At 42.4% G+C, this 15356-nt stretch overlaps 1 protein-coding gene across 14 annotated transcripts; it reads left to right on the forward strand.

Moving 5' to 3' along the window:
- On the forward strand, window positions 4962-14853 carry LOC109727155 (pentatricopeptide repeat-containing protein At4g20740). Of its 14 annotated transcripts, none has more exons than XM_020257072.1 (15): window positions 4963-7318; window positions 8336-8461; window positions 9270-9448; window positions 9539-9631; window positions 9736-10138; window positions 10342-10542; window positions 10656-10720; window positions 10819-11477; window positions 11556-11967; window positions 12405-12594; window positions 13054-13139; window positions 13241-13331; window positions 13414-13845; window positions 13935-14339; window positions 14415-14853. In XM_020257072.1, the coding sequence occupies exon 1, from the start codon at window positions 5087-5089 to the stop codon at window positions 7298-7300; it is 2214 nt and encodes a 737-aa protein (XP_020112661.1). In that variant the 5' UTR covers window positions 4963-5086; the 3' UTR covers window positions 7301-7318; window positions 8336-8461; window positions 9270-9448; window positions 9539-9631; window positions 9736-10138; window positions 10342-10542; window positions 10656-10720; window positions 10819-11477; window positions 11556-11967; window positions 12405-12594; window positions 13054-13139; window positions 13241-13331; window positions 13414-13845; window positions 13935-14339; window positions 14415-14853. The 14 variants fall into 14 exon arrangements, with proteins under 14 accessions (XP_020112667.1, XP_020112671.1, XP_020112672.1 ...); XM_020257074.1 differs by having other exon boundaries at window positions 10074-10138; XM_020257077.1 differs by lacking the exon at window positions 10342-10542.

Genomic DNA, 15356 nt, shown 5'->3' on the forward strand with positions numbered 1-15356 from the left:
TAGGGGCCATTTCGCCTCGTGTTCAAGAAGCCAAACCCACCAAAACACTCGCGATCCTTCGTAAGCTCAGACGAAGGTGTCGACTAGCCTCCTAGCACCCTAGAGATGTAGGAATAAGGGTCAAACAAACGTAACGAACAACTACAAGGTTGATCATTAACCATCTCAAGCTAGGGTTGGAAAAAACTCACCTCAAGTGAAAAACCCTCTCTTAATCTTCAAATGGGAGGTAGAGGTCTTCCAATCTAACCTATATAAAGGTTCCAAACCATTCCAATGAGATCAAGAAGCTTCAAATCAAGAATCCCCAAATCTAACCCTAAAATCCAAAATCTAGGGTTTAAACAAGCAAAAAGCCACAAAACTAAGATCTAGAGGAAGGAACCTTGCCACTTACCTCTAGAATGCTCCAATCCAAGCTCAAAATCTTCTAGGTTTGAAGATTGATCCACCACAAAGCTCCAAAAGCAAGCTCCAAGCCTCCAAAGGTGAGAAATGAGGAAGAAGATGGTGCTCCAAGGCCTCTAAGCAAGCTCCTCTCCTCTCCTTCTCCTTCTTCTCCTTCCCTTTCTCTCTCTAGAAGTGTAGGGAGAGTGTGAGGGAGAGAAAATGAGAGTGAGAGGGGGTAGAGAGGCTGCCTAAAGCCTCTAAGGTAACAAAATCCACTTAGGCCCCTCAAAAATCCACTCTGTGCACTGCCCGGTCTGGGCCGCTTACGCGCTGAGGGACCGGTCTCTCCCTGCCAGGGACCGGTCTCTCGGCTCGTCCCGCAAAACCAGCGTTCGGAAACCGGCCTCTCACAGCCAGGGACCGGTTGCCTCAATCCCTGTCGCAGCACTGTGCTGAGGGGACCGGTCTCTCATATCAGGGACCGGTCCCCGAGAGTGAAAACTCTCAGGACTTGCCAAAACTCTAGAGATCGAACTTTTAGGCCGGTATATATTGACGACCCTCCACCAAGTGTGGAAAAGTTCGGAATACATATTGAACACTTGAACCTCGCAATTTGCAAAGGTCCAGTGTGCTACACGGGGCGTGACAGGGCAAGTCTGAGTCGCGTTGGCGTGAAATAGATGTAAAACAGACTCTATGCTACTCGAGAGCAACATTTGGCAAGAGAATATGCAAATAGCAGGTTCTCTGCTTGCTGTACCGGTACAGCAAGCATGGTGTACCGGTACACTGCACTGGCTGCGCGCAGACTGCTCTCGGGTTGGCTTCTAGTACCGGTACACGGGGCCGTGTACCAGTACACCAGGGTAGGTGAGATGGCATTTTGGTAATTTTGAGCCTCGTATGTATCACCCATCCCATCCCTCTCTATTTATGTACGTGTAGAGTTGAGAGAGAGAGAGAGTTTACTGGTTTATTCTCCATCTCTCTCTAGCATCGGTTGAGCAAGGAGGAGCTCGAGTGGAGTTGCCGTGGAGCTCGGATTGTCGCCGACGTCGCGCCGCGGAGCCGTTTGAGCGTACGGTTGCCGTCGTAGCATCGTGTGGAGGCCCGGCGAGGGTGCGTTTTCGTCGTTCTCGACGCAGCACCGGAGTTCGAATAACTTTTGAGGTGAGATGTTCATCAAGTTCCTCCAACCATTGCAAGTCCTTACTACTTCAAGCTCAAGGATGCTGTTTTATAGAATTCTAGCATCGACTGTTGGTATTTCAGCTCGTACGCGACGTAAGAGTGTTGGATTGCGACGAAACTTGGTTATTTGGATTCAGGACTTCGAGAGAAATCCACGAAGCCCAAGATTGCTGAATTTGGTAAAGGTTAGCTTGGTCGAAACTCTGTTTCTCTCTGTTGTTGTTGTTTTGAGCAGAATTGGTGTTTATTGTGGGTTTCTATGTTTAGATCATTGGAGCGTTGTTGTTGCTGGTTCGGTGAGTTGCAGCCGAGCTTGGCAGGGACTCCGGTAACCTTCTTCGCTGCCGGGGATTAGCTTTTGAGGTGGGTTTTCATCGGGTTTACTCCTAAGTAGAGATTAGTAGACATGTATAGTTTCTGATTGTTTATACTCCGTACTAGCTTAAATTCATTGAGTAGCATATTGGCTGAAATATGAATTTGAAGCATGTTATAGAATCTAGTTAAGCTATACATGTTGGACTTGGAAATTAAATTAGGAGAAAACCGACGATTTGGACCTGTCACCTGTTACACTACCTAATTTAGCTTTAGGAGCCGTTGTAAATTTCTATCATTGCAATATTGGTGTGATGGATACCTCAAGTAGTTTAGAGTTCAGTTACGCTCGTGCTGAGATGCCTAACGTATTTTTATAGTAGCATTCAGACTGTTTCGGACTGTTGGGTGCTGTCGGGGTTGACGGTGGACCTATATCGCTGTTTTGGCATCGGATTGTGCCGAGGGCACGTGACCTGTTTGTTGTTAGACCAGTTAGAGTCGGTTACTTGACTTTGGCTTGTGAGAGCCGGATTGAGCTCGGCAGAGATACGCTGTATACTCAGTTGGGTAGCTCCCACGAGTGCCACTCCGGAGACGGGCGCCGTGCTTTCGCGTTGGTGTCGTTCATTGCCAGTTGGACTTGCTCTCCATGGACTGGATAGTGTGGAGGTAGCTGGATAGTCCCAACTGGACGGGATGGGTGTATTCACAGTCCCTGGGGCGGGTATGTTTATAGTCCCTAAAGAGATTGGGTCAGGATTGACTTTTCTATAGTAGATTAGTTTAGAGCATGATAGTGTAATAACGCGTAGCTGTAGATTTTATTCTATCAATTATTACTATCTTCGCTTCCTTCTGTAGACTTAGTGGGTGGACTATGATGTTGACGGCGGCACCCACTAAGGACTACTTATTTTTACAGTAGTTCTCACGCCTTGTTGTTACTCCGTTTTTGCAGAGCCATCGTCTTCGACTGCTGCTATTGCTGATCAGGATCGAGGCAAGGGCGTTGCGAGCTAGAGCCCTACCCGATGAGTCGCGGTGATAGAGGATCCCCTACTACAGGTAGTCGTACTTTTGGTTTTTGAGTTCATGTACATACAGTTATTGTAACTCGCTGGAGCGAGTACTTTTGGTATGGTTTTATGTATGTATATGAGACTTGTTTTGTTCTACCTGTTTAGTTTCTTTACAGCTCTATACTACTATTTGTAGTATTGTATGTTTTACAGGTTCAACTATCGCTTCGTATACAGGGAAAATTTCTTTGTATATGGCGGATTTGTCAGCGTGCCCGGGGAACGTGTAATCCGGGGCGTGACATTTATTTAAATAGATTTAACTATTAAATTATTTTTATATAACTTTTATTTAATTAATAATTAGACTTACAAAATTATATAAAAATATTAAAAAAGTAAAATTTATTATAAAATATTTTTATATCCACAGCATTGCGCGGATATTTCACTAGTAAATAAATAAATAAATGGTGTACGAGCCATAAAAAACTGAGCCAATTAAGAAACTATTTTTATCTATTCACTATATCGATAAAAATTTTCGTAAATTTTGTAAAAATTCTCGTAGCATCCAAAATTACATCATTTTTCATTAGAATAATTATCTAACTTCTAAACCATATTATTTAAGTAATTTGATTTATAAAAACAAATATACTTAATAAATTATAAATATTTGATGGCTCAAGTTTTTTTTAGCACGTGCATTGTAGGTGCATTAACATATAACTAGTGAAATAACCCGTGCGATGCAATGGGTAGATAATAAAAAAATTATAGAAAAAATAAAAAAATAGAAATATAGATATTTTATGATTGTTAAGAATTGAGCAGACAGCGATGGCACCATACACCATCTTTTTTGAGGATGCATGAGGAACAACGGATGGGGGCCGAAGGGCTCAGAATAGCGAGCAAGAGGAAAAGGAGGAGAGAAAAAGAAATTCTAAAATCATGGGTGGAGATATTTTTACCAAATCGCTCCGTAGATGAGATGATGGAAGAGAGAGATGCCACTGTCGGTTAGGGAAATAAAAAAAGTAAAAGATATGAGAAAAAAAAAAAGAGAGAGAGAGAAAGAAAGAAAGTTCAATAATGTGGTTGTGAGAGTGTGAGGGAGAGGAATGGTTTTACTAAGATAAAAAAGAATAGAGAAAAATTTAAAATAAATAGTGGATCCTACTATTCTCAAATTAAGGTGGTACATTTATGTTGGATTTATCATGAGAAATCATGTATTGGTATAGATATATGTAAGCAGGGATGTAAAACAGGCCAAGCGGCACGTGGGCCGCCCGACCCGGCACGGCCTCGGGCCGGGCTACAACACGGCATGGGTACTATAGCATCCGAGCTGGGCTAGCTCGGCCCGAGGCCCATGGCCCAAGGCAATTTTGCCTTGGGCCATGTGGTCTGAGCTCTTAGGGAGGAGGATTGAGCCCTCCTCCCCAGGAGCTCTCCTCCCAAGGTTTGCTGGGCAGGCCTTGGGAGGAGGACTTTTGGTCCAATGGACCAAAGAATTTTTGGTCCATTGGACCAAAAGTCTATTACATTTTTCTTTTTTTTTAAAATAAATAATACCAAATTAATTTATTTTTTAAAAATTAAATATTTACTTTAGTATAATTATTTTTATAATTTTTTAATATTTTAATTAAAAATATTAATTTAAATAAAAATATTTATTTTTATATTTTAAATTTCATACTAAATTTTTTAAAAAAATTTTAAAAAATATTTGTAGGCAGCGCCAAAGCATGGCCTGGCCGGCACGGCCCGTGCCTTCCGGGCCAATGGGCGTGCCGGGCCAGTGGGTAGAGAACGTGGCCCGGTACGACCAGGTCCGAAATTAAATCCGAGCCAGACTGGGCCGGACTCTATAGTCCATTTTAGTCTGAAAAATGTAGGCCGTGTAGGTCCAGCACGGCCCACATTACACCCCCTAATTATATATGCCCAGATCCACGCGGAACCCATCGTCCACCATCTCCCTCAGCAGGCTGCATCCGTCGTGGACCTTGCACAAAATATATAATGTAAACACACAAAATAAGCAGAAGCGGGCTTGCACAAAAAAGGCAGAAGCGGAGGAGCGCAGAAAGACAGAGACGAAGACGAAGACGAAAACTCGGGCTCGGCATTCCAACAAAACCACTCCAATGGGAGGGACAGCCACAAACGCCGAGACCTCTTCCCCCTCCTGCCCGTCCACCCCGCGGAAATACTACTTCTACTACGGCCACCGCGCCCCCTCCCGCAACCACCGCCCCGTCGTGCGCGGCGGCCTCTTCTCCAGCCTCAAATCCCTCCCTCGCCGTCCCCCATCTCTTCCCCCTCCCTCCTCCTCCTCCTTCGACTTCCGCTCCTGGGATCCCTTCCCTTCCCCTTCCGGACCGCCCTCCCCCTCCCCCTCCCAACCGTGTCTCTCCGCCGCCGACCGCCGGCTCTCCCCTCTGGCCCGCTTCGTCCTCGGCGTCCTCCGCCGGCACGGCCGCTGGGGCGTCCCCGTCGTCTCCGAGCTGTCCAAGCTCCGGCGCGTGCCCCCCTCCCTGGTGGCCGAGGTCCTCCGGTCCCCTCGCCCCCGGCTCCCGCCCTCCCTCTCCACCCCCTTCTTCCTCTGGGCCTCCCGCCAGCGCCTCTTCCGCCCCTCCTTCGCCTGCTTCAACGCCCTTGCCCACTCTCTCCACGCCTCCCGCCTCCCAGCCGCCGCCGACCAGGTCCCCGACCTCATGCTCGCCCTCGGCAAGCCTCCTTCGGAGAAGCAGCTCGACGTCCTCGTCCGCCTCCACTCCCGCGCCAGCCGCCCCCTCCGCGCCCTCCACGCCCTCCGCCGCTTCCGCTCCCATTTCGGCCTCCGCCCCCGCGTCTTCCTCTACAACCGCGTCCTCCACGCCCTCGTCTCCGCCGGCCACCTCGACCTCGCCCTCTCCCTCCACCGCGACCTCCGCGCCGACGGCCTCAGGGAGGACGCCCTCACCTTCACCATCCTCGCCAAGGGCCTCTGCCGCGCCGCCCGCATCGACCCCCTCCTCCGCCTCCTCCACCGCATGCGCGCTGAGCTCTGCCGACCTGACCTCTTTGCCTACACCGCCATGCTCAAGCTGCTCCTGGCCGCCCCCGCGAACACGAGCATGGACGGCTGCCTCACGCTCTGGGACGAGATGCGCAAGGATGGTGTCGAGCCCGACGTCATGGCCTACGCCACCATGATCTCGGGCCTCTGCAACTTTGGGCGGGCTGACAAGGCCCGTGAATTGTTCGACGAAATGAAGAAGAAGAAGAAGTTCCTGATCGACCGCTCCGTGTACGGGGCTCTCATCCGGGGGTTCGTGGCGGAGGGCAAGGTCGACGACGGATGCAGCCTGCTGAGGGAGATGGTGGACGATGGGTACCGCGTGGATCTGGACATATATAATTCCCTTATCGGCGGACTCTGCGGTGTTGGGAGAGCCGATAATGCCCGTAAGCTCTTCATGATCGTAGTGAAGGAAGGTCTCGTGCCGAATTTTCAGACTGTGACTCCACTGCTGGCCTCCTACGCTGACGGCGGAGAGATGAGCAAGTTTTTCCGATTGGTCGATCGGCTGGTTGAGTTGGCATTGCCGGTTATTGATCACCTGTCTGATTTCTTCACTTCTTTTGTGGGGAAGAGCGGGAGAGAATTTAAAGCTGTGGAGGTGTTTGAGTCCGCGAAAGGAAAAGGTTATTGCAGTGTCGGCATCTACAATATTCTTGTTGAGAGCCTTTACAAGATCAAGGAAAGGAAGCAGGTGCTTTTGTTATTCGAGGAAATGAAGGGTTCGAAAGAATTCCAGCCGGATTCGTGTACGTATAGTCTCGTCATCCCTTGCTTTGTCGATGAGGGGGATGTCAGAGAGGCGTGCTCTTGCTACAATTCAATGATGCAATCGTCTTGGACGCCGAGCGTCTCGGCCTACTGCTCTCTCGTAAAAGGGCTATGCAAGATCGGGGAGATAAATGCAGCTCTTACGCTTGTCAAGGATTGCCTTGGGAGTGTAACAAGTGGTCCGATGGAATTTAAATACACCTTGACGATTCTCGATGCTTGCAGATCAAAAAAGCCAGAGAAGGTCATTCAGATATTTGACGAGATGATTGAACTAGGTTATCTGTTGGAAGATGTTGTATATTGTGCTGTCATTCATGGTTTCTGTAAGTACGCGAGCTCAGGAGAAGCAAGAAAGGTTCTTGCAGTTATGAGAGATCGCAAGCTTCTCACTGATGCTAATTATATTGCTTATGAGGAAATACTAAATGAGCATTTGAAGAAGATGACTGCGGGCTTAGTGATCTCAGGTTTGAAGTTCTTCGGCCTTGAATCAAAATTGAAATGGACGGCCAACCCGGATTAACCATGGCTAGGAAAAAAGGTGCTGTCTCTTGCACTTATTTTTCTTTCATGTCTTGTGCTTACAAACTTTTTGCAAATTGATATATTCTCAAGTTGTTGATCATGCTAATGATAAAATAATCTCTCAGAATTTACAGAAGACATTGGCATATCCTATGGTTTAATAATTTATATGCAGAACTTCCTGATTGTTTCTTTTTATCATTAGTCTCAGGATTATAGGTCATAGTATTGGAACATGTTCTTTCACCCTGTTTCTGGCAAGGTGCATTCATTTTCAACCACTATTAAGTCATTTTAGCGCCTTAGTTAGCCTGAAGAAACATATATCAATTGTCAATTTTGTGATGGTATTGCTGATTTCATTTGAGCATATCTTAAATTTTGAGTTTAAAGCATTTAAAGTGTCTCCGCAAGTGAGAATGTTTAGTTGCTTTTCTTAGTCTTATGCTTCGGTTGAATGCATTTTAGCGAATACTGAGTGAAAAAAAAATTGAAGTCATAAATTATATTAGAGGGTATAAAAGCATTTAACTTTGTTTCAATATGGTATCTGTGGAGACTATATCTTCCTAGTCTGGGCTTTGGAAATGTGATAAAAATGAAGATTATGAGTTTTTCCGATCATTATGGAGGTGCTTGAAGACTAGTTGTCAGACTATAGTTGTCTGAATTTAATGTGACTTAATGCAGTTTAATAAAAAGAAAATTGGTTATGTCCAGACTCGAGTATGAAGGCATTGTGTTTAATTGGTTATATTGGAAAGCATTTTTCATAATGAATCGGCTTCTCGCGATAATTCTCAAATGCATAAAGTGGTAGCGTGAATGTCTTTCAAACTGTGATCTCCTTTATTAACAATTTAACGCTACTGCTTGTCTACTAGAATTAAGTGGAGACTTAAATCTACGTTGTTTCCTTCTGTTCAAAGTAATTGTGCCAAAATTCTGAAAGATATTCTTTTTCTATTTGCTACTTTAATATATGTTTGAAGCGGCTAAAGTTTTTTTAATTGCGTTTTGCGGATGGGGCTAGGTCTTTATTTTGGATGCCTTATCGAGGTATAGAGCGGTTGATGCTCATGAAGCTGAAAATATAGTGGAGCGAGTTACTTCATGTCTCCAACATGCAAATTGTGCTATAGTGGTTTCTGCTGTCAAAGTATGTTTTTTTTTTTTTTTTTTTTTTTTTTTTTTCAATTGTTGGCATATTTCTTGTTAATGAAATAAGATAATAAGAAGTTTGAACTAACACAAGCACTTAAATGAAGGAAGCGACATGTGCATCTCATTGAGGCTAAATTACAAAAACCACCCCTGCCACTTTCTCCTTTACCCCAACTTACACGACCCACCCTTCCTAATGCACACGTTTTTCAAATGCTTCAGTTTTGACCTTGCATTTACTCTTTTCTTGAGTAGGGAAGACTGGAGTTCTAATATAAAGCTTTGCAAAGACAAGTTGGCAGACGACAATGGTTATTATTAATGGAAAAGGATCACACAAACTGAATAAATCATTTGAGAAACTGCCAATTTGGATAGCTCTTATGAAGATACAGAAATGCCTGGAAAATGATTTTTAATGTGAAACAAGCCTGATTCTTTGGAGAATGATGCTATCTAAATCAGATATTCAAGAGATGCCTGGAACATGATTTTGAATTGTCAAACATTTTTGTTTTTGAAGTAATCTAAAATGGAGTTGTGATATAACACCTCAATTAAAAAAAATAACAGCGGCAGTCTAAATAGCAAAGCTTTCAGTACAATGTTGAGTCATTAAAATTTTTTTTTTTCTCCTCAAAAGAGGTGAACTATGGATTGTTTTTTTTAGCGGTATGAATGAATTAAAGGCTAAAATCCACAGGATCGAATGTAGATGTTTGTTTTCCTGTTGTTTTCATGGTGAATTATCTGGGTGCTTTTGAAATTTTGTGCTTCCATACTTAGCTTTGTGCATTTTACAGATGATTCTTCAGCAAATGGAACTTTTTACTAGCACTGATGTGGTATGAAATCTTTGTAAGTAGATGGCACCTCCTCTTGTTACTCTCCTTTCAGCAGAACCCGAGATTCAGTATGTAGATTGCAGAACATCAATCTTATTGTACAGAAAAGGCCTACTATACTTTGACATGAGATTAAGGTGAACCGAATGTGCATGTCTTATTAATCATATTTTTTTCATTTATGTTGTATAAGGTTTTTGAACTTCTGCATTCCAATTATGGAATAGGTTTTCTTCTGCAAGTACAATGACCCAATCTATGTTAAGATGGAGAAATTGGAGATAATGATTATGCTTGCCTCCGATTGGAATATAGATTAGGTACAATTCATACAATGAAGTTTTATTTATTGGTACAAGTTGTAGTTAAAATGCAATTTTGACTTCTTATTGTGATTCTTGATCGTTTTATATGGCATCTTCAGGTGTTGAAATATTTCCATGCGTATTGAGATTTTAACTCCTAGTATTCATGAAAGCAATCAATAAGAGAGATCAGTACTCTGATGGAGTTTGCCCTTGCAAATCACATGATGCCCTATCTTACATGATTTTACTTTATATAAATTGCTTGCCTAATTTGCAAGGCTTTACCTTATGTATTCATTGGTGTCAAAATTTGTCAAGTTCATTGACACTCTCAAGCATCCTTAGTTCTTGCTTTGGTTGATTTTCAATTTCTGGATTTTGGAATGGCTTGAACAATGGAGATGGTGGTGATTTAAACAGTAAACAATTAACTTGAATCTTATGGAAAATGTAGCCTACTTCCGTTTCTGCTATGATATAATCGTCTGCATGAGTGAAAGAAAATCTGCTGATTCATAGGTACTTTTTACCCTTCTCAACTTTCGTTCCATTCTAACTAATCCTCTTTCTTCAGTCCATTCAATTCCATCTAATCCTTTTTTCTGCTCTGTAAGCTACGTCCTTTTCTAATATTATGGTAATTTAAAATAATTGCTGGTTCTTGCATGGTAGCACGAAGGTTCTCTTCAGAAACTAATAGATTGTTTTCTTGGAGTTCAAAGAATATGCTACAGACGTAAATGTACATTTTGTTACGAAGGCTGTTCGAGCAATCGGATGGCGCACGATTAAGTTGGAGAGAGCTGCCGAACGTTGCATTAGTGTTTTGCCAGAGCTGATAATGATCAAATTTAACTATGTTGTCCAAGATGCTATTTTTGTTATTAAGGGTCTTTTTAGACGCTAGCCTAACATGACAACATGTGAGTTTAGAACATCTATCATGGTCTACGTGTTTTGTTTCAGAAAATTAGATGCACAAGCTGCTTTTTTTTTTAATTGGAATCTTACTCTGCGTTACAAATTTCGTTTGCAGCTACGAGTCCATTATTGCAACCCTGTGCGAGAGTTTGGACACTTTTAGATGAGCCAGAGGCTAAAGTAATAATAGACCATCCTTGAATATTCTCAAGAATAGTGGTAATCCAGTTTAGTATTCCTTTAGTTTCATTTCATCTTAACTGCTATATTTTTCACAGGCATTACCTGGGTAATTGGGGAGTATGCCGAAAGAATTGATAATGCTTATGAGCTCTTTGAGAGCTTCCTAGACAGTTTTCCTGAAGAGCCTGCATTGGTACAATTGCAATTGTTCACAGCGACTGTCAAATTATTTCTTAAGAAGCCAACGGAGGGCCCATAGCAGATATTTCCGGCTACCACTGTTTTCTTTTACATTCTTTTTCTCACGTAACTTTGTACTATTTTACATATTTCCTGTTAAAAAGGAATATTGATCTCATCCTGCGAATGGGAACTTATTGTTCTCTTCCCTTAAACGCGTCTTCAATAATATCATTGTATATTCCCTATGACGTACAAATGCTTGCTTTGCTTTTGGAATTGTCTGCATAAGATAATCATTTCAATGGAGCTCGATCAGCATTGACTTACTCTATTGATATGGAGTTTGAGCAGCACTGTTATGTAACAACTTGTAATTCTTGCTTCTTGTCTAATCACATGAAAACGTCATTGTTCGTCACATACTGTAGCGATTTTCTGGGTGCTTCCTATTATAACTTGCATAGGTAATAATGTGCAGGCTGTTCTAAACAATGCCACTGTTGAGACAGACAATCCTGATCTTCGTGATCGGGCATACATATACTGTCGTCATCTCTCTACTGATCCTGAGGTATAAAAATCCTTATATTTATTATGACCACAATCTCAATATTACTTTTTCACAATAATCATAGGTTTCTTTTCTCAGGCCGCAAAAGATGTAGTTCTGGCAGAAAAGCCATCCATCAGTGACGATGTAAACCTTTTAGACCCTTCTCTTCTTGATGAGCTCCTCGCAAACATTGGCTCCCTTTCTTCAGTGTACCACAAACCTCCAGAAGCTTTTGAAAGCCGTGCAAGGACTGCCGCGCTTAGAACAGATGATGAGGAATATCCTGATGGAGGTGAAACAGCTTATTCTGAGTCACCCTCTCATGCAGCTGATGCCGTACCGGCACTTGTCACTGCTTCTGGCACAAGTGCTGTTACACATGCAGCTGCAAGGCAGCTAGCATCTCCAGCCACTGATCCTGTGCAACTCCTGTGCCGGATCTGCTTGGTGATTTAATTGGGCTGGATAACTCCATCCTAGCTGTTGATCAACCAACTACACCTTCAGGGTGAGAATAAATATCTTTTCTTGTTTATACATGTATATCCCTTCAAATTCATCTATTTACATATGTGAATCTGAGTTTTCATGCATACGCTTTGAACTTTTGAATGTACAGTTTCTTAACAAAAACTGTTTATTTAAGTTGGGAGCTGATCCAATTCATGTGGCGAAATTGGTTTTAGTTTAGATTTATTTTTTTCCTCAAAGGATATTTTTGCACGTACAAGCCTATGTATGTAACAAATTAAGTATGTATGTCAGAAATTAAGTTTTTGAAGATTATATATGAAGGTGCAGACTTTGCAGGAGTGTATATATGTAAATATCACTCTCTGATTAGACCTTTTTCTGTTTCGCACTTTTGGCAGTAGGTGGATTTTAATACTCACCCCCACATTCCAATCTTCTATTTTTACGTATTTTCCTTTTCTTTTCTTTTAGGTCACCTTTACCAGTAACACTGCCTTCCTCAACCCGTCAAGGTCTACAGATAAATGCGTAGCTTGTGCGACACGATGGCCAAATATTTTACATCATATAGTTTGAGAACAATTTACAGATTGTGCTAGATGGCTTCATGACACAATTCAACAAGAATGCATTTGGTTTTGTTGCTGCTGTTCCTCTTCAGGTGATTTTTCTTTTTTCCTTTTTTTAAATATAATTTTGTCCTTATGATTACTGAAAGGCCAAAGTATTAATCACCATAAATTGAGATGTTATTGGCGTATTAGGTCCCACCACTGCAACCTGGAGCATTGGCCTGCACCCTTCTACCTATGATATTGCTCCAGAATGTGTTAACTGGACCTCCAAGTGCACTTTCGCAGGTTGCTGTGAAAAATGGACTTTTTTTGTCAAAACAATCCTACAAAATATTGTAATTGAGGAAATAACCCTACGAAAACTAAATTTGGCAAACAAACCATCTTTTCGCACGTAGGAGTCACGTCAGGCTTTTTCTGTAAAGACGGTTTGTATATAATTTACTAAGGTGGTGAACAGTTCACCGTCTTCTAAAGGCGGTGAACCATTCACTGCCTTTAGTACTAACTCACCTCTGCCCACCATTCACTTTTTTTGTTCTTAGATATGGGCATGGGACCATATACATATTGGACGTCCCGATCGAGTTGGAGCTCCGCCGGATCTGCATGATTGTCCATTGGGTTGTCGGTATGCTATGCGTTTAAAATATAATATAATAAAATAATAAATATTGATATTGTATTGATATATTAAAAAATAATAAAATATACTATTAATCACTTCTGCAGGTGGAACATAAGATTGCGATTTCGTAGAAATGTTAGAGCGACTGACATCGAGTTTTATCGCGATGAGCTAGATCAGCAGAGGGAGTCACAAGTACGTTATAGATTTCATAAATTAAATACATGGACATACATTCTAAAATTTTACATTCATTTTTTTTAATACAATTGTATAGGTTACATGGATGCCCTATACGGAGGATGTTTTGAACGGTCTTCCTGCATTTTGTCTTGAGGGCTCTGCAATCTGGCGTTCGAGAACTTCTTTGATATGCTATCATATTGTCGAGTTATATTTACCTGATAGAGTTCTGCGTCAGTTTAGATTGCTGCAGCATATACCGAAGCCCGTAGAAGCTATGCAGAGAATCACCTCACATGGTAGATCAGGCGAGGACTAGACAGCATTTCATGCTCCATATATTCAACGTTAGGCAGATCGTCTGGAGCATATTGCGGATCAGAGTCCTTTCGTCGATCCAGATTCGATACGAGCTATCTCTGTGTACATGCAGTGGTATTCGGGGATTACAAGGTGGTGGATTTCTCGTCCTGTATAGTGGCCTCCACTTACTTTTCTGTTGCGTGGGAATGTCGAGCGACGATTGGTAAGATTATTTTATTTTATAGTTTATTTTAATATAAGAATATTCATTATATATAATCATGTATGTTTATACATGTGTATGCTATGCAGCATGCTGTTAGCAGTATTGGTCATTTGATGGATGATCCTCCGGAGCCCATGATGGATGCTCTAGCACATGTGAGGTGGGATCTCAAGACTGTGTTAGAGAGCCTTCCGACATTACCCGTGACAGGGCATTCGGATGTTTCTTCTCCAACTTTTGGCGATTTCGGTGATATTCTCTCCACCTCCGCACCTGCATATGATTTCGGTGATATTCCCTCCTCCGCACCTGCATATGATTTCGGTGATATTCCCTCCACCTCGATGCCTGCGTATGATTTTCCATCGACATCCGTCCGAATTCATCCATCTGATGTCCCTTCGACTTCTGATGCCCCTTCGACATCGGAAGTGCAGTTTGATATTCCGCCGGCATCCATCCCTCCATTGGATATTCCATCTACGTCAGAGGTATTATATTTTGATATTCCATTCACGTTTGTTCATATCCATCTTTCTGATGTTCTATCCACATCCACGTCGTAGGTTCGTCGTGATGATGTTGTATATCGACGTAGGCGACGACGACAGGGTCATATTGAGACGCAGGAAGGGATACTACCATCAGCTGTTGAGCAAGGGATGGAGCCGATTGTCGAGGGCATCGCTATCGAGTATATTGATTAGATGCATGTCATTGAGCCCGTGCAGCCTGAGATGGAGCATGACATACATATTCGAGGACGGAGTCGAGGACGCGGTCGTCGACGCGGACGTGGACGTGGCAGGGGACGAGGGCGAGACCATAGGACGGGGATGGAGGGGACTTGATTTTTTTTATCATTTTTGGGATTCTTATGTATATTTGATATTTCAGATCTTTTTACATTGATTTTTGATAGTATCATCTAAATTTATTCATATTGAAGTATGTTGATATTGGTATAGCTTATTTTATATGCTTAAAATGTGGTTGAAGTTGGTATAGATGATTTTATGTATTTATTGCTGTAATTAAAATACTTGAAAATATTGCTATTTTGTATAATGTGGAATTTTGCAAAGTTGCTGTTGCCTGGTTGTGGTGCTAGTTAAATGCGGTGAACCATTTACCGCATATAAAGGCAGTGAATGGTTCACCGCCTTTAAAAGCGGTGAATGGTTCACCGCCTTTAAAAGCGGTGAATGGTTCACCGTTTTTATATGCAGTGAATCATTAACCGCATTCATGTGTTTTCTCGCCACAGTGGAAACATTATAAAGGCGGTGAATGGTTCACCGCCTTTATAGGATTTTTAAATCCTTATGAAAGCGGTGAACCATTTACCGCATTCACTTGAAAGCTGTAAATGGTTCACCGCTTTTAGCTTCCCCCGCCAGCACACTGCCTACGTGGCAGATTGGAGCCTATTTTTGCAAATAAAAGTTTCAGAGGTCTTTTTAGAATAAAAGTTTTGAAGGAGACTACTTGGGTAAAAACCCCTATTA

The sequence above is a fragment of the Ananas comosus genome, linkage group 22, assembly GCF_001540865.1.
Source record: "Ananas comosus cultivar F153 linkage group 22, ASM154086v1, whole genome shotgun sequence".
In the NCBI taxonomy this organism is placed as follows: domain Eukaryota; kingdom Viridiplantae; phylum Streptophyta; class Magnoliopsida; order Poales; family Bromeliaceae; genus Ananas; species Ananas comosus.

Excerpts from the sequence above, each read along its gene's own strand:
- LOC109727155 (XM_020257078.1), top strand. The coding sequence starts at position 5,087 with ATGGGAGGGACAGCCACAAACGCCGAGACCTCTTCCCCCTCCTGCCCG.